Raw genomic sequence first — 20,781 nt, 5'->3', positions numbered from 1 at the left:
ACCCACTTCAGAAGTCCCCGTAGAAAAAAAATAGAGAAACAAAAACCATGGTACAGCCAGGACCCCAGGAGAATGATGGATAAAGGAGTTCCTTCCAGAAAGTCAACATCTATGAAACGAAGTTCCCCTACTACCAATGCAGAAGGATTTCCCAGTGACAGCCCAAAAGGATTACATGACTTGATATAAAACAGGGAGGAACACTGTGCATCTCCTATTCTTCTCTTTTCTAAATGGAAGTTTCTATTGTAGTTATTCTATTCTAGCTCCTTCATTGTATATTGGGGGTGCGAGGGGACATAGGTGCAAACTTGTCACCTTAGTTCCTGGTCACCCAGCCCATGAAGAGACACATCAGGATCTAATGGAGAGTACTGAGCATTCCTGGAAGATACTAGACTTTGAGAGAGATGTAGTGACTAGATGGGATACTGGGTTGCCCTCCTTAAGGAAGGGGCAAAGTGTGTTCTATGGATGAGAGAGAGAGTGAAGAGCTATTTGATGACCAAAAGGGTAGACTGTGCCAGGGGCTACCTACTCTTCACCAAACCTGTGTCCTTCTCCTCTTAGGGACACAGTGAAATTATGTTTCCCAGCCTCCCTTCCAAGTAAGTATGGCCACGTAATTAAATTCTGACCAATGAAATGTGAGTAGAAGTGATAATGTGTCACATCCATGACTAGCCCTTAAAAACCCTCCCATATACAATACTCTGGTCTTTCCCCTTCTGCAGCAATCTTCAAAGCTATATTAAAAATGGCAGAGCTATACAATGGAAAGAGTCTCTAAATCACCATTGCAAAGAAACAATCACAAATCAAAAACATTCTGGGCTTTACATAAGTGAGAAATAAACCATATCCTCTCCCTCTTTTCCAACCTCTATAAATTCAAACAAATATTTAAGGAACACCTACTATGTGGCAAAGTATGTAGTAGTTTCTCTCCTACTTTCCTCACTTTTTAGGTACTACAGAAGATTTAAAATTTATAAGATATTTTTATTCAAGGATTTTATATATACCATAGCATAGGATAATAATATATGCAATAAGAGCGATACTTGAGGTAAAAAAATTTATAGGAGGAATGAAGGGTTATTAGTTAATTAAAAGTTCTAAATTCACAAAAGGTTTCTTTATCATGTCTTTATATGACAAAAATATAGCAAACAGCTAATAGTTTACACAGAATGAGTGCCACAGTAAGCAAATTCACCTGTTTAACCTAAATTCTACCATAGGATCTGACCTTTACAAGCTGTCTGAACTTGAGCAAGTCATTTCCCTGCCCTGGGCCTTAATTTTTTCAGATAATTAAGGAGTGAGACCAGATAATCTCACATTAAATGAAATAATAATATTCTTCACGGAATCCTCTTTCACCAAAAAGGAAGTAAAGTTAATTTCTCAAGCAGAGGCCTAGAAGAAGCACAACTTTAAAAAAGGAAGGTTCCACAGAGGCTTTATACGATAACTCTCTCATATGTGAAAGTTTAGGAAAAATTGGTCAGCCACAATAAAGACTTGTCTCACAAGATACCTTCATTCCTGTACTCAAAACACACACCCAGCAAAGCAAAGGTATATTTTCAATGATTAATTTTGTTTCTTCATTACTAAAAAAATGACATGAGTATTTCCAGCAGGTTTATCATCAACTAGTTTTAATCTTTCCACTGTGTAAAGCATAACACTTACAAAATTTAAAAGGAGAAAAAGAGTATCCGCATTCCCTTATGAAAGGGATTTCCAACAGGCAAATCTCTTTTGCAGAATCAAACAGACATCTGAAGAAAAATTACCAAGGCTAGCTGAGACCAAAAACATGATCCAGAATATGACCTACTCCCTCCTTCTTCACAGAAAAAGAACTAAAAATGACTTATTCAAGGACACAGTTGTTTATAGAACCAAAAAACACTTTCCATAAACAACTGAATCTTCTATTTATTGTTGTAAGTTACATCATAAAGTATACTGAGAAATTTTAATAAAATCAATGTGAGTTAAGTTTCAAAAGAGCAAGTAGTACTGCAAATCATTAGTGCTCTTTTATTCATGATGACAAAAGAAATCCGGATGCTCCTTGTGGTTTTCATGACTTAGAGATGAAGATATTGAAAGAAAAAAACCTAAATATTTCCAAAACATTTGTTAATTTACAAGCTGTAAATAAATCCCTTTCTGTGATCATAATTCACAGCATTTCCCAACAGGCTTTTTTTCACTGACACTCATTGATATCAGAAATAACAATTCCAGAAATATTCATATATAACCTGACATCTTGCTTACACAGTAAATAATCAAACCAAAGGTACCTGAAGCACAATTTTTCTCACTAACTAGAAAGAGAACTTAAAAACACTAGGCTTCAAATCATATCTAAACTCAAGGAAAGTACTCAAAAAATTGAAAAACTTCTTCAAAGTCCCAAAATAAGCCATCACAATCAATCAGTATTTACTGAACATCAACAGAGCAAAACAATATACTAGTAAATAATTCATTGCTCTGTTAAGAAAATAAAACACATTTTTTAATCATATGTTCCCATAAAAATGAAGGACTTCCCTAAAATGACAAGAAACATTAAGACACTTAGCAAAGAGAAATCTGTGTTTAACAGAATACTTGCAAAGTCATTGGCCAACCTATCATAAACCCAAGACCTACTTGCTTCATGGCAGTCTCTCCAATTTTGTCTGAATGTTTGCGGATACTCTCCAGAAAGTCTTTGAGATCAGACATAGAAACATCCTTAATTTCTTCTCGAAGCTTGGGGATGTTGTCCACCATCACCTTGCAGAATCGATAGTGGCTTACTTGAGGCAGATAGGTATGCTCTAGATGTTCCAGAGTTTTCAGTGCAGGATAATGCCTATAAAAGGAATTTTATCACCTTTAGCTCAACTCAATCTTCTTTAGGGGCACAGATATATTCCTCAGGCAAAATTTCTAGCCTGAACTAGTTTTCACTGCACATTAAGACAAATCTAGTATTAAGTTTCAATAAAAACATCAATGGAAAAATATCAAATTATTAAAGATTAATATATGCATTAAAGAACTTAATAAATCATAACCAAAAAAGATTTTATCCCTAGAATACAGAAAACTTAGAAAATCTACCAATGAAATTCATTACATAAAGAATAAAAGGAAATACAAAATGATGACATCAATGCCAACAAAATCATCCTACAAAATAAAGTACTCAAGGCTGGACTTACAACTATGGCACAGGGAAGAGCGTAAAAAATCTTCTACCCAAAAAACAAATATAAACCAGACAAAATTGTCCCAAACAACCATTTCAGGGCTCTGGAAATTGACCAAAGGAGAACAACAAATTAAGAAGTGTGTAGTCATGAAAACTGCTGAACAGTGGGACTGTGTGGTGTTCTTGCCTGGGGCTACCATTCCTTCTCATCCCCACTCCGCCTCCCCCCCACCCCCCACACTCCACCCCTCCAGTCATTGGTTAGGGCTTGTCATGAAAATCAGCAGCTTCCCTGCCATTAGGGGCTGACAGGATTTGAAGCAGAGGGCAAAAAACCCATACTAAGTGGCACTGTTAGGAAAAGTTAAAAACTAGTTAAAACTAGTTTAAGAAAAGGGAAAACCTCCAGTTCTACTAGCCTGAAGTTAGCCTGGGTTGGGACAAAAGGCACATTAGAGAACTAATCAGAAATTTAACAGAGAAGTCGTGGCAATATTAGAGACCCAGAGAAGAGCCCTGATAGCTCTCTGCACATCCCTCGCTGACTGCGAGGCTGTGCACACACACAGCAGACACCCAAAAGGCCCTAAGCAGTCCACACATCCTTGGCTGACTAGGAGGCTGCAGACACGCACATAGGAGAAGGCCTGGCAGAAAGTAAGAGCTCAGACAGACTTGAAAACTGACTGAATTTTTAACGCACTCCCTAACCCAAACACAAATCCACTGACAAAGGGTGGAAACCTTATTGGCTTAAGTTTGTTTGAGTACAAACTCAGACCAATCATTAGCTGATGACCATCCTCTAAAAATGAAAATGAAATACATACCCAGATAAACAAAGACCGAGAAAATTCCTTGCTAGCAGATCTGCCTTACAAGAAACACTAAAGGAGGCCAGAAAGGAAACGACAGCAGACAGCAACTTGAATTAACAGAAAGAAATGAAGAGCGTAGGAAATAGTAAATATATGCTAAATATAAAAGACTGAGTAAATATACTATTTTTTCTTTTTTTCTTTAAATTTCATCAAAAAATATTTTTAAAAGCAATAATTATAACACCATATTGTTGGGTTTATAAAATACACAGATAATATATATGATAGTAATATCACAAAAGAAGAGAGAAGAAATGGAGCAAAGTTGAAGCAAAAGTACTACTATCTATTATATCAAAACTACATGAGCAACAACCTAAAGCTGACTATGATAAATTAAGATACAGATTATAATCCATAGAGCAACCTCTAAAAAAGTAACTCAAGGGGCTGGCCTGGTGGCGTAGCGGTTAAGTCCGCACACTCTGCTTCAGCAGGCCAGGGTTCGGTGGTTCAGATCCCGGGTACGGAGCCATGCACCGCTTATCAAGCCATGCTATGGTAAGCAACCCACATATAAAATAGAGGAAGATGAGCACAGATGTTAGCTCAGGGCCAATCGTCCTAAGCAAAAAAGAGGAGGATTGGCAGCAGATGTTAGCTCAGGGATGCTCTTCCTCAAAAAACAAAAAATATATCGTTAAAAAATAAACAGAGGAATTAGAACACTACAAAATATTTAATACAAAAAAAGGGAGTAAAGGATGAACAAGAACAAATAAGACACGGAAAACAAAGAGCAAAGTCCAACCATATATTAGCAAATAAAAAACTCATCTACATGTCTAATAACAAGGAATTGGTTAAACACATTATATCTATGTAGTAAAAGACTAACAAAACAGCAAAGCATTTACAATATTGTTGAGTGAAAATTATCTCAAAAAATAGAACTTGTAAGTATAATCATAAAGTTTTCCAAAATTATAAATATGTACACATGTATAAATTATTAATATATATGCAGGTATGAGTTATATATCACTAAATACATGTGCAGACACACATAAGTACACAGAAAATGACTAGAAAAATATATACAAAAATGTTAACCATGTTTTTCCTTTGGATAGCAACATTATAGGTGATAATTTTCTTCTTCATGTTTTAATTTCCTAATTTCCACATTTCCCATGATATATTTAGCATAGGAAAAAAATCAGTTCCCAGCCTATATATTTATGACTGCAGCTCTATTTTAGATTTTAAGAATGAATTTCACAGTAAAGCTCTTCTTGCTCTAATGCACTTAGTACCACAAACACTAAAGACTAGAGGACTGGTTTTACTTCTTTTATTTATTTTCTGTTTTTCCCTCATGTGTTCCAAAATTCAAAATCTTAGTCCAAATAAATGGAAGGAAGAAAGGTTTATTTCCCCTAAATTTAGAAATAAAAGTACAAATATAGTTTAACCTGAAATGGTTGCTTTTATTAAAATTTTACAGACTCAAAAAACAGTACAATTCACATGGCTTAGCGTAAACAGAATGGTGTTTATACTACAATTAGGTACAAAGAGCTATATGCAATAAAATGCAATTCCTCTAGCGAGAAACTTTAGAATGGATAGAAAGCCAGAAATTAAGCCAAAAAGATAAACATGCTTTGGGGTTTAGTTATATTTTGGAACATTGTTTACAGAATGAGAAAAATCTAACAATGTTGCCTGCGGACACAAGGCACATTCACTGATGAGACACATGGCTACATGCTGAAAACATCTGGTCTGTCAAATAACTCCACATTTTTCAAGGCTAATTAGTACAAAACCCAGTGATTCCTGGCAACAAAGAATGTCACCTTCTTTCCCCAATGTCCTTTCCCTAGCATACTCATGTTCCAACTATATCAGATCAATAAGGTTATTCGAATTCCCAGTATATTTCAATATCTAGGTTAAACTTGGTGAATTGGTTAGACAGGGTAAAGACAATAGCCAATTAACACCCCTATAGCAGTCACCAAAAGAAAAAATTCTATTTCCAGCAGACATGGAAATCTAAAAGAAGATTTTGACATTACTTGTGACAACATTTAAACATTATTAAAACTGAATCAAAAGCCAAATTCCTAAGTTTCATTGCATGTGTGCTAGCTCTTTCCCTCTCCTCCTCATGCAGCCTCCCTAATAGAGATGTGAGCAGAAAGCAAAGTACATTAAATAAGAGCAGGGAATAAAAAGGAAGGAGAGAGGAAAAGAGATCTAAATAATCCTATAACCTGGATAACCAAGGTCAGAATAACTTAGACATGGTTGAATGCTAGCATGAGAAGAGGAATGTTGATTCCAGGCAAATTGAATTTTGGTACTTTCTTGCCACAGTATTCAACTCTTTCACAACAATGATTTTCAAAATTGTACTAAGTGATCTTTTAAAGCAGGTCGCAACTACCCATGAGAAATGTCTAAAAATTCAGAGTATGATAAGAACGTGAAATAAAAGCTTTCCTCACAGGAAATATTAGTGCCTTTCCTAATCAAAGAGCATTATTAACAGATATTTAATCCCTTCCATGTGCTAGAATTAGAAAGACATTCAGGTATCCTTCCTTAGGGAGCACAAAATCTAGTAGTAAAACCAGTATTTACAACTTAAAAAAAAATAACTAGGCTTCCCACCATGAAGGAGTAACAAGGAACAGACATGAACTCCCACTCTTAAAAAGTAGAATACCAGCTAAAATACAAAAACAACTGTTTTCAGATAATGGACATCAGGTAACACAGAATTGTGATATCCGAAAAAAGGGAAACAAACAAGGTGAGTTTAATAATCATCCAGGTTATGTTTGTTGAAGGTGATTTCTAGATCATAGACACAGAGAAAACCCCAAAAGAACCCAACAGCTTAGCAGAGTTAGAGCCAGAGATAGGAGTTCAGGAAAACTGATGCACCTTGAGGTTGTGTAGCAGAACCCAAAAACAGTGAACAACACAGAAAAACAACTGCAGAAATCTACACAGGGGTTCCCTTGAGTCTTTGCTGAGTACTAAGCCAGGGATAGGAAAGTGAAATTCTACATGGACAGGGAAAAAGAAGGGAGGGAGGGAAAGCCACAGACACCAGGGAGATGTAAGATAAACACTTCAAGGCAGAGAAACATTCGAACTCTGAACAGGCAAACAGAAGAGGCCTTGGGGATTCCTGAGTTATTCAGAGTTGATGAATACCACTCTGAACTACTCCTGGAATGAAGGCAGGCCCAGCAAAGCTTAAAAATGGGGTATGAAGGGATCAAACGTACCTGCAAACAACTGAACTATCTGCCAAAACAAAGACCAACACTCCCTAAGAAAAAAAAGCCCCCAAAAATCCAGACACTTGGCAACATAATACAATGTCCATTTCCAATCAAAAATTACTAGACAAGGTAAGAACCAAAACGATTGACTTGTAACTAAGAGAAACAAAATGAGTCTGCAGAAAGAGATCCAAAATGCCAAAAGTGACAGAACTAGCAGAAAAGTACATGAAAACAGATATTAGAACTATACACGTGCATTTAAAGAAAGACACAAAAATAACATGAGAAATTAAAAATAAAAAAACAAATGGAACACCTAAAGATGAAAAATATATTATCTGAAATGAAAATTTTGCAATTAGACATCGCAAAAGAGAGAGATCACTACACTTGACCACAGCAATAAAAAATAAAATCTACCCCATATAAAGCACACACAGAAAAAAGATTGGGGGAAGAAAAAAGAACAGATCCTCAAGTCATCTATCGGATTATATGAAGTTGTCCAACACAGATGTAACTGAAGTCCTGGAATGAGGATGGGAAAAGGACAGAAAAAAATGTTTGGAAAAATAACATCTGAACATTTTCCAGATTTTGTGAAAATTATAAAGCCACAAATCCAAGAAACTAAACAAACTATAAGCAGGATAAATATACACATGCACACATGCACATGTATTTGCACCAAAGTGCGTCAAAAGCAAACTGCTGAAAACAAATGATACAGACAAACGTTCTAAAACAGACGAAGAAAAGACACGTTAAGTACAGAGGGACAAAGGTGAGACTGTTCACCTACCTCTCCCTCAGAAACTGCATAAGCCAGAAGACAAAGAAATGACGACTTAGGAACTAATGAATCTATAAACTTAGAATTCTATATCCATCAAAAATATTTTTGAAAAATGAAGATGAACAATGAGATACCATTTCACAATTACAAAGATGGCCATAATCAGAAAGACAGATAATAGAAGTATTTACCAGGATGTGCAGAAATTGAAATCCTCATATGCTGCTGGTGGGAAGATAAAATGCACAGCTGTTTTGGAAAACAGTCTGGCAGTTCCTCAAATAGTTAAACATAGAGTTATTATATAGCCCAGAAATTCCATTCCCAGGTATGATAACCAAGAGAAATGAAAACATATGTCCACACAAAAACTTGTAAACAAAAATTCATAGCACCATTATTCATAAAAGCCAAAAAGTGGAAACAACACAAATGTTCACAAACAACAACTAACGAATGGATAAATAAAATGTGGTATAGGCATAACGGAATATTACTTAGCAATAAATAAAAATGAAGTACTGACAGATGATACAAGATGGATAAACTTTGAAAACATTACGTTAAATGGAAGAAGCCGATCACAAAGAACAACATATTATATGATTCGATTTATATGAAATGTCAAGAACAGACAAATTTATAGAGACAAGAAGTAACTTAGTGGTTCCTGGTGGCTGGCAAGGGGGGGTGGGGATGGCAGGAGACAGGAAAGGATTCGGTAGTGACCGCTAAGGGTCTCAGAGTTTCTTTTTAGAAGAATAAAAACGTAAAACTGATTGTGGTAATGATTGCACAACTCTGCGAAGACACTGAAAGCCAACAGAAAATATAAAGATTAAACAAAAGGAAAGCAGCAGTGGCTATATTAAAACCAAACACCATATATTTCAGAAAAAAGAATACTACCAGAGGAACCTTCCATAATAACAAAAGATCACTTCATCAAGAAGATACAACAATGCTAAATGTGTACACACCCAATAAGAGCTTCAAAATACACAAAGCAAGAACTGAAAGAACAGAAAGAAGACACATGCAAATCAGCAACCATAATAAGCAATTTCAACACTCTTCTGTCAGCAATTGACAAAAACAAAACCACTAGAGTGTAGAAAACCCAAAGAACACTATCAACTAAGTGTATCCAAATGACAGTTAAAGAATGCTCTACTCAACAACAGAATATACATTATTTTGAAGTCTACGTGGAATTTTCACAAAATCAGACCATATGCTGGGCCATGAAACAAGTCTCAACAAACGTAAAGTGCTGAAATCATACATTTTACATTTTTGAACACAATGAACTAAAATTACAAATCAATTTGGAAAAATCTGGAAAATCTCCTAACATGTGGAAATTAACCAATTCACTTCCAAATAATCAGTGAATTAAATTTTAAAAACTGCAAGGGAAATCAGAAAATACTTGAAATAAATGGAAAAAGAACATTATCATAAAACATGTAAGAAGCAGTTAAAGCACCGCTTAGAGGGAAATGTACAGCTTTAAAATTACTACATTAGAAAATAGCCAAAATCAATGCTCTAGGCTTCTACCTTATAAAGCTAGAAAAAGAACAAATTAAACCCCAAGTGAGCAGGAAAAAGGAAATAGTAACGATAATAGCAGAAATCAGCAAAATAACAGAAAAACAAGAGAAAAAACTCAATAAAACCTAAAGATCCTTTTTTAAAAAAATTAATAAAATTGATAAACTAGCTAGAATATTCAGAGAGAAAAGACGGGGACAAAGAGAGACAGAGAAGATACAAATTATCAACATAAACAATGAAAGAAAGTACCACTATAATCCAACACATGTTAAAATAATAGGGGAATATGAACAATTTTTGCCAATAAATTCAACAACTTGGATAAAATTGACAAATTACTTGAAAGACACAAATAAGCAAAATTTACTCAAGAAACAAAATGCAAACAGCCTTGTATTTATTTTTTAAATTAAATTTGCAGTTAAAAACCTTCTTACCAGACACAAACAAATCTCCTGGTCCAAGTGGCTTCACTGGTGGATTCTACCAAATATTTCAGGAAGATATTGCCAACACTATACAAATTCTTCCAGAAAATCAAAAAAACAATACTGCCCAACTCGTTCTATGAGGGCAGCATTAATCTGATACCAAAATCAGACAAAGACATTACAAAAAAAGAAAAGTACAGATAAATATTCCTCATGAACATAGATGCAAAAATCCTCAATAAAATTCTAGCAAATCACATACCACATCATATAAAAAGGATAATATACCATGATCAAGTGGGATGTATTCTACAAATACAAGTTTGGTGTAACATTCATGCAAGTTTGGTTTAACATTCAATAACAAATCAGTATACTTCATCATATTAACAAACTCAAAAAGAAATTTAAAATATATGATCATCTTAACTAACATAGAAAAAGCATTTGGCAAAAACAATATTCATTCCTGATAGAAACTTTCAACAACTAGAAACAGAAAGAAACTTACTCAACCATACATGTGTTGTGTACAAAATACTATACCTAACATCTTACTTAATGGTGAAATGCTTTCCCCCTAAGATCAGGAACTGAGCAAGGATATCCACTCTCACTACTTCTATTCAACATTATACAGAAGGTTCCAGCCAGCTCAATAAGACAAGAAAAACAAACCAAAAAGAAAGCATCCCAACTGGAAAGAAAAAAATATAACTTGTCTTTATTTGCAGACAAGATGATCATCTACATAGAAAATCTAATGTACTATACAAAAAAAGCTACAGGAATTAAAAAGTAACTGTGGTAAGGTTGCAGAATACAAGATAAATTGATAAAAATTACCAGTACGCTAGTAACAAATGACTGGAAATTGAAATCTAAAAATCAATACCATTTAAAATAAGCATCAAAAAATATTAAATATTTAGGGATAAATATGACAAAAGATATGTAAGACCTGTTCACTGAAAACTATAAACATGACTTTAAAAAAACTAAAGAAGATCTAAATAAATGAGAGCAATCCATATTGATTTCGGGGAAGGGGAATGGACCAGCATGGAATACGAGGGACCTAGTGAGGTAAGGAAGACGTCCTATAGGAAGGCAACCTGGCATGAAATGTCAGAGTCAAAAAGGGATGAAGAGGGGCCAGCCCTGTGGCCAAGTGGTTAAGTTTGCGTGCTCCGCTTTGACAGCCCAGGGTTTTGCCGGTTCGGATCCTGGGCGCAGACATGGCACCGCTCATCAAGCCATGCTGATGCAGCATCCCACATGCCACAACTAGAAGGACTCACAACTAAAAATATACAAATATGTACCGGAGGGCTTTGGGGAGAAAAAGGAAAAATAAAATCTTTTTTAAAAAAAAAAGGGATGAAGAGGGCATTCAGGCAGGACAGAAGCATGCCACGGAGTATTAGAGTGCCAAGTGGAGTAAGGAGGATACCATATAGGAAGGCGATTCAGTGTGCACTGTTGGCATTCTAGCAAAGTAGCGAGTTGCAGTGACAGTAATGACAGGTGATTCGTTTCAGAAGGGGAATTGATCAAATAAGTAAATATACAAAGAGTAATAGGAAGCCAAGTTACTCAATAGTAACGAGCACACCAAGCACAAAGATCTTGGCTTCTAAACAACATTCCCTACCCAAAAAAAACATAGTTTCTTAGAGAAATTGCTGATACCTGGGCTGCAGAAGGAAAATATATGAGCCTGAAACATATCCCCTTCTGCTTGTAAAAAAAGTACTCAAAAAATTATGGGGACATGTTAAAAGGACACAGAAGCCAAACTGAAGGGGCTCACTGGTGCCATTCAGGATAATTTGAGCAAGAAAATAAATAACACTAATGGATTATGACCCATCAAATAAAATAAGAAGCTACGAGTCCATACTGACATAAAAAAACAAATAAGTTGAAAGTTTGATGAAAAATGATGACTGTACACAATCATAAAACACTTCCCCACAAAATTTTTAAGTACAAAGGGTAAAAAGAGTAACTTTACAATGGAAAAGTCTGGCAGACACCATCTTAATCCAGTAAGATCATCAGTGATAGGACAAATCAAATTTACGTGCCACCTGATAGGGTGCAATGAGAACACAGCACACTTTTGTGATAGTCCAGCCAAAGACATATAACGTAAATCTAATCATAAGGAAACAGCAGACAAATCCAAATTGAGGGGCATTCCACATAATAACTGGCCTGTAATCTTCAAAAGTGACAAAGTCATGAAAGACAAGGAAAGACTGAGGACAGTTCCAGGTTGAAGAAGACTAAAGAGACATGACCACTAAATGCAGCACATGATTTAAACTGGATTCTTTTGCTATAGAGAACATGACTGAGACAACTGGCAAAATTTGAATTGGGTATGAACAGTAGATGCTACTAATCTACCAACGTTAATTTCTATTCTCTGTTGCATTGCAGCTGCAAAGGAGAATGTTTTTATTTGTAGGAAATCACACTAAAGTATTTGGGGATGACAGGGCATCACGTTAACAACTTACTTTTTACTGGTTCATGAAAAAGACATATTTATACTAAACTTGAGAATGTTAAAAATAAAATTTTTTAAAGACCACAAAATAAATTTGACTATAACAAAATTTACAATTATATAACAAAAAGTACTAACTGTACAAAGTTAATAGATAAGCCATGCACTGGGAGAAAATATGTGCAGAATATAACAGGAAAGGGTATCTAAAGTATATAACGAATTCTTATAAAAGAAAAAAGAAAACAACAGATAACCTAAAAGAAAAATGGGGAAAATATATGGAAGAAAATCCAAACATCCAAAAGTCAATCTCACCAGTAATCAAAGAAATGAAAAACCAGAACAACGATCTATCATTTCACAATCATTAGACCAGTGAAAACTAAAAAGTCTTATGTTAGCAAGAGGTGGAGTAATAGGACCTCCCATAAAAAGCTGGTGGGAGTCTACATCGGTAAACCATTTTGGAGAGCAACATCTAGTAAGATTGAAGACATGCATCCCTTTTTTTGATCCAGCTGATCTCCTATGTATAAACCCTAGACCAGCAGGATTGGCATACCTAGGAGGTTGGTAGAAAATACAGAATCTCAGGAATAACCCTGGACCTACTGAATCAGAATCTACTTTTAATAAATCCCATGTGATTTGTATATACAGCAACATTTGAAGAGCACTGTTCTCAAGAAACCTTGAATGTGTGCCCAAAGAGACACGAACAAGGATATTTATTGCACCATTGCCTGCATAGCAAACAACTGGAAACATACCAAATGTCTCTCATAGTATCAGTAAGGATGGTTATCCTGTAGTAACAAGAATCCCAAAAATCCCAGTGGCTTAAAACAAAGATTTATAACTCATGCATGCTATATAAACATAACAGGTTGACAGGGAAGTTCTGCTCACTGCAGTTACTCAGGAATTCAACTACCATCTTGAAAGTTAGCATTTGTCATGACCAAGGGAAAACAGAATGCTAGAAGGACCTGCACTGGAAATTCACTACTAAACCCAAGAGTAACACTCATCACTTCTGCTCACATCTTATTAGCCAGAATCAGTCACATAGCCCAAGGGAGCCCAAGAAATATAATCCTACTATGTGCCAAAAGAAGGCTGAGCTAGAAACATTCATGAACAGCACTTACAACCACCACTGGAATTGAGAGGGGAAATGTGGATTACTCATATAATGGACTACTATAGAGCAATTAAAGTAAGTGAACCAGATCTATATACATAAAGAAAATAAGCTCTCCACTAGTATGTAAGGTCCATAAGAGCAGATATTTTTGTCTGTTTTGTTCAGAGTTATATCTCTAGCACCAAGAGCAATGCCTAGCATGTAGTAGCTACTCAATTCATTTCTGTTGAATGAATGAATGAATCTCAAAAACTCAAGGACTGAGACCATTCATGTAAATGTTTTTAAAAACACAGAATAATACAATATATGATTTACAGATATTAAAAACATGCACTAGAAGGACACTCATCAAATTTAAAATACTGGTTTCCTTAGGGGAGTAGGGAAAGGAGTAGGACTGAGGAAGAGAATGTATCTGTAATTTTTAAAAATGTGTATCTTTAGGGGCCTGCCTGGTGGTGCAGCAGTTAAGTTCACATGCTCCACTTCAGCAGCCCAGGGTTCACTGCTTCGGATCCTGGGAGTGGACATACCCACCGCTCATCAAGCCATGCTGTGGCAGGTGTCCCACATATGAAACAGAGGAAGATGGGCACGGATGTTAGCTCAGGGCCAATCTTCCTCAGCAAAAAAAGAAGGATTGATGGCAGATGTTAGCTCAGGGCTAATCTTCCTCAAAAACAAAAAAATTATATCTTTACCTCTCTCTGTCCATATATATGTTTCCATATATGCTATAAATATTTACATATATATATGAATCAAAACTGGAAAATTGTTACTATCTGTTAATTCAGAGAAGTTGGTACACAAGTGTTTTTTTATTCTCTGTAATTTTCTATAATTTTAGCACTTTACAAAAAGGTTATCAGGGAAATAATACTACTTTCATATCTCATTGAACAGAACTTCTCATATTGTTCTACTTACGTTCTCTTACATGAACATGCCTCCTCCTAGAGAGAAGAAGGGAGTCTGGGAAACCACCCTAAGAAATTCAAAAAATTCTGATGCCTCATGCTTCAGCTTTAAAATTCTGGAGAACTCAGAATTTTTATCCACAACATTTCTATTCTTATTTCAATGTTAAATACATTTTAATTTCATACTTTTTCCCTCAAAACCTAGGTAAAATTAACATTCTAGGAGGATGTGTGCTATTTATTCTATAGCTTCACATACCCCCATCAAATTACAGGGTACCTCAGGGCAGAGAGGGTGGGGATGCTTACTCAAGTTTGGGAAGAAGAGCCAAAGAGTCACTATAGAGCTTCCTCTGGAATAAAACGAGAAGAAAACAACAAACAGGAGAGAAATTGTTTGAATTTAACCTTGACCTTGCCCCTTGCGGTGGTTAATTTTATGTGTCAAGTTTGCTAGGCCACAGTACCCAGATATGTGGTCAAATTTATTCTAGATATGTCTGTGAAGCTATTTTTTAGATGAGATTATTAACATTTAAATTAGTAGACTTTGAGTAAAGAAGATTAGTCTTCATGCTGTAGGTGAGTTTCATTCAATCTGTTGAAGGCCTTAACAGAAAAAAGACTGACCTCACCTAAGGAAGAAGGAATTCTGCCAGCAGACTCCCCTCGACTCAGGCTACAATATTTACTCTTGCCTGACACTCTAGCACACCAGCCTACTCTGCAGATTTGGACTTCCAAGCCTCAAAAAATGCATGAGCTAATTCCCTAAAATAAATCAATATCTCTCTCTCTATACACACACACACACACGCACGTATGCACACATACCCCATTGGTTCTGTTTTAATGGAGAATCCTAATTTACCCCTGCACCAAAACCAGTAACTATTTTTTCTACTACGACACTAAACCAAAACATGTTTCTCAAATCAACTATCACTAAAAGTTACATGCTTTTCCCCTAAAAGATTGAGTCTTCTAAACATCAAACTATCAGCAGCCTTTTTTATTAAACATAATACATGACATAATAGATCAGCGTACCACTAGTATATGTAAATAAGTCTCAGATATACCAGTAGATATACAAAAGGCTAGAGAAGATGTTACATGAACTTAATTATTTTTTGAAAGGTTATGCTAAAGATGGACCTTAAAAATACTCTAAATAACAAACTTTAGATAATAAAAAGTATTCAATAAAAAAATCTTACCTTTTAGTTTTCATCTGGTCCCTCAGTTTGCTATACATCTCCAAGACTTGAAAGAGAAGGGAAAATAGAGCATACAAGCATTATTTAGAGAAAGTGAAAAACTAATTAAAGCTAAAGGAATTGCATCAAAAGTCCTGCTCAATTTCTAGTTGCTCACCTGGAAGACACAGCATTAATTTATCAACAGTGGCAGAAATATTTCTCTGCTGTAGTCGACACTGCTTCAGCTCTTCCATTGCTATTACCAGCTTGGCAAGAGGGAAAAAAACTGAATTATGCCAACAGCTGTAAATAAAAAGCTTTCAGTCACATTTTTCCACCCTGTGCTCAATTCATCAGAAAATCCCAGACAGTTTCATAGTAAGACCTGCCAAGTGCACTAAGGAACTCCATTTCTCAACCAGTAAAACATTCCTGCCTGGATTCCCACTTTCTCCCCAAGATACATACTATACTAGGCCAGGCTAGGTAAAATGAAATCCTAAAATTCAGGGGCTATCTAGGAGAAAAGAAAAAATATGCAGATTTTCTCCAAACCCTATCCAGACTCTTCATGATTTATAGTTTCATCAACCTTCTGAGAAGATCCTTATTTCCTTCAACAGTGCTAGACTTCTAGAGGAAAACTGTGCTTCCTATACAGCTTCAAATGAGTCTTGAAAATAATCTTCAACTAGATCTCTACTTCAACAAATAAACTACACACTTAGATGCTGTGGCTCTTCCAAGTGTTCTAGTTTAGTAAAGAGTAACTTACTTTTCTTCCCATAGCTGTTTAAAGGCTTCCATCTGAAGTCATAGTACAATATAACTAGAAGAAACTGTCTATTATGCACTCTCTGCATAATTTAAAATATGTGAGACAAACTTTTAAAAAGCAGTAATCTATGCAGCCTCTTGTAGCATTCATCCTATAGCCATACCTAGAAATGTTATCTGCTTAGATACCACGCTAAAAAGAACAAAAGAGAATAGCCCTGATTAAGTCACTGACAAAATAATCAAAACGTATTCTTAAAGACTGCTAAAACCAAACAGTAAATAAGTATTAGGCGGCAAGGAAGGTATATGATACAGAGAACAGTAATGGACTACAAGTCAGAAAACCTGGAGTTTAGTCCCAGCCTTGCCAATTACTATGTAAACTTTAGCAAATCATCTGTTTTAGTTTCCACATCAATAAAATAGTGATGATACCTGTCCAGAATTTGTCACAGATCTGCCATGAGGATCAAGTGAGAAAATGGATGTAAAATAATCTTGTAAACTGTGATGATTTAAATGGTGAGTACATCAATTAACAGAATCAACGATTCCTTTTTTTTAACAAATATTTATGGAGCACCCACTTTGTGCCAGTCACTGTTTACGCAGGTAGAGGGAATAAGGAAGACAATGAATAAAACAAACAAAAAATCCTGACCTCATGGAGCTTAATTTCTAATGAAAGCAACAGATAAAAACAAACATTTAAGTAAAAATCTATAATATCAGAGCATGATAGGTGCAATGGAGAAAAACAAAGCAGGTAAAAAGAATAAAGGGGGTGAGAATGAGGCTGTAATTTCAAATAAGGTGGTTAGAAAGGCCTCATTATGGAGGTAACATTTCAGCAAAGGTCTGAAGCAGGTAAATATTGGAGAAAGAGCAATCCAGGCAGAGGCAACAGCAATGGCCATTTTATGATTACTCACATGATGTAAAAGTACAGCTAAGGAAGGGTACATCCTCTCTCATTAAGCTTTCTAGTGGTTATATTCATGTAATTCAGATAAACATTAGGAGAAGCAACAATAATGTCCAAGTTCCTCCAGCTATCGTCTTACAAGCCACTAAACCAAGAACACAGTTATCAAAAAGAGAATGACAAGAAACAGAAAAGATTTTTTCGAAAGGTAAACTGGCCTTACTTCCTTTCCCTCATGTTGTAGTTTTCTATTAGTATCCGTCACTTGATTCTGTGGAGAGAAGACAATTTAAACTCATAAGAAACAGACATTTAGACAATAATTGGATAAGATCAAAACTTAAAATGAAAAGACTAAGGATAGGTATTCAGATAGCTTCAGTATTCCATCATTTTGGTTTAGTGGCATTCTCTTGGGTTTAAATTATATGCACTTTTCTACTGAAAATTCGCATGACCTTTTGAACAATGAAAAGAAAAATTTACTAAAAGATATGTTCAGTCTGGAATATTCTAAACTAAGATACTATAACTACTAAAAATCGCACTTTTATTTTGGAGAGAAAAGAGAAAAAAAGGAAAGAAAAAATAACACACAAAGAACCTTACGATCTCTACTAAGTGTAGAAAGAACAAATTTTACCATAGATATTCCTTACTTCACCAATGTATTCCTGGAAAACTAGAGTATAAATTGAACTTTTAAACTCAGGTCAAATTTCCCTATTTATTATCCTAATTTAAGAAAATGTTTTATCAATTCTTTTTGTATCATTAATTCTTAACAGTTCCTAACACTTACATATTCCCATTTTTCTAAATTAATTTCCCCATCAGGCAGTCAAAACTACATGAACAAGCCTTAAAATTATCTAGAGTACATAATTTAAAGGTATTGGTACCACTTTTTTTGGTATCCACTCTTGAAGACTCAACTGACATAAAAAAAAATTAAGTGCATAGAATAGTAATTTCCTAACCATCTCAGACATTACCAAAATATGAGCAATATTAACTTCTAAAGTTTTCTTTAATAGACTTTCTACCCTTCCACCAGTAACTGCCACTCCTTACATTTTTAAGGCATTCCCTTAACCCAGCATTTTCTATTATCTCCCTTAGAACACCAAGAAATGTTAGTCAATAAATACTCTGCACATGCACACAGAGGTGCACACGTGCACAAACACACACACACACACACACACATTATGCATAGGAAATACCACTAACCAGGTTAGTTTATACAGGACTTCTTAAAGCTTTTAATTTTCTACATGCACTGTGAATGTTCAAGAAGGGGATATCATATAGAGTGTTTTCCAAATGTATTTAATTTGAATTATTTAACTACTCAACTCCGTCACTGTAGCAAAAACGCAGCCATAAATATAATGTAAATGAATGAGCAGTGCTGTGTTCCAATACAACTTTATTTACCAAAAAAATGAGGCAAGCTGGATTTGGCCTGCAAGACATAGTTTTCTGATCCTTGATCTAGAATAAGTGAGATGGTAAGGCTATAAGATCACACTATGAGAATTACATTCAGATGCCATGTTTTAGGAAGACCTTGACAACCTGAAGCACAGTTAGATTAGATGTGAATACATTTAGAGAAGGATTCAAAGCTACACCACATGAAAAATACATAAAGGGATTTTTAGCCCAAAGAGAGGAAAAATATTCATTTAGAGACACTATACAATATACCTGGACACTTACACCATACCTGGACACTTACACCATACCTGAGTGACAGCTGTCCTTCAAATACCTGAAGAGCTATCAGAAGAACAGTGCTGCCCTAAAAACAGTGCTTATTGCTCAAACCAATACATGAATGTTACTAGAAAGTAGGATTAATATCACCTCAATACAAGAAAAAGCTTTCAGGCAATGCGAATAAAAATGGGGAGGGTTGCCTTGAGCGCCAGTGTTGACCCCTCCATGGTAGTTAGTGAAGAATAATTAGATTGTTTATATTCAAAACTGGAGATCTCTTGTGGCTGGGCCTGTGGCCGAGTGGTTAAGTTCGCGTGCTCCGCTGCAGGCGGCCCAGTGTTTCGTTGGTTCGAATCCTGGGCGCGGACATGGCACTGCTCATCAAGCCACGCTGAGGCAGCGTCCCACATGCCACAACTAGAAGGACCCACAAGGAAGAATATACAACTATGTACTGGGGGGCTTTGGGGAGAAAAAGGAAAAAATAAAATCTTTAAAAAAAATAAATAAAACTGGAGATCTCATAAAATTCAAACTTCCATACTAAACTAAATTCCAAACTAAATTCAGCATCATTATCTCTACTAGAATATCTTGTTTACTTTATGAAGACACCACTTCTGAAACTTTTTTTTACTTCAAACTCACTGTAAGAAGTACATTTTACATGGTAACCCAGTACAGAAGTATAGGGAATGCATACAGATACACACATACACACTCACAAAAACAAAACAAAATTTTCAAGAAACAATGTTTACCCTTATGTATGTAATACACTCTATTATTTTCTATTCTATTCTATTTATTTCAATTTTTGTTAAAAATATTAATCATGGCCCACTAGATTGATTTTGTGCAAACCACAGTTCTAAAACACATCCATAGGAGTCTAACCAATGCTTCTGATAAGAAAGATAATTACTATTTCAATACTATTTTAACAACAACAAGAAACTATACTACCTGTCTAGGATGTTACTCCTCTTGTTTCAGAGAACAGAAATATAAAGATAGATATATATAAATACATACATAGTGTGAATCAAAAGAAATAGCAGGCATCCTAAAGAATCTAGTTTCTTTTTTTTGTTATGTCAAAATAGTATTGACAGTAGTTAATACTTAATCTTTTCCATTTTCTAAACTTTTTTCAAGAGTTCAAGAATTTCTGTTTCATAGATTCTTAACCCAGGTTGAATGGATCCCCCTAGAGCAGAGCATCCCAGGTGTGCTGCTAGATTTTAATCCCCTCGGCTCTCAGAGTAAGCAAGTGGAGCCTGAAGCAGCCAAAAACCCTGAACTGGTAGCCTCCACTTCATGCTTTCCCTCAGCGGCATCCTGAATTATCTGCAGGAATTTGCCACTTGAAGCAATATGAAGGAAGGAGGGGGAAGAGAAGATGATTACCAA

At 35.4% G+C, this 20,781-nt stretch overlaps 1 protein-coding gene across 5 annotated transcripts in view; it reads right to left on the bottom strand.

The window, feature by feature from the left end:
* Window positions 1-20,781, bottom strand: part of EXOC6B (exocyst complex component 6B) — a 578,067-nt gene that overhangs the window by 472,255 nt on the left and 85,031 nt on the right. For all 5 annotated transcript variants that reach the window (XM_070511980.1, XM_014836646.3, XM_014836648.3 and 2 more), the window contains 4 exons: window positions 17,867-17,914; window positions 16,114-16,204; window positions 15,957-16,002; window positions 2,680-2,884 (listed from right to left, as the gene is read on the bottom strand). In XM_070511980.1, coding sequence (XP_070368081.1) covers window positions 2,680-2,884; window positions 15,957-16,002; window positions 16,114-16,204; window positions 17,867-17,914 — 390 coding nt within the window. The remainder of the gene's footprint in view (window positions 1-2,679; window positions 2,885-15,956; window positions 16,003-16,113; window positions 16,205-17,866; window positions 17,915-20,781) is intronic.

Source organism: Equus asinus, chromosome 6, assembly GCF_041296235.1.
Source record: "Equus asinus isolate D_3611 breed Donkey chromosome 6, EquAss-T2T_v2, whole genome shotgun sequence".
Classification (NCBI taxonomy): Eukaryota; Metazoa; Chordata; class Mammalia; order Perissodactyla; family Equidae; genus Equus; species Equus asinus.
The sequence above is the reverse complement of the archived record's forward strand: the minus strand, read 5'-3'. Positions and strand labels throughout refer to the sequence as shown.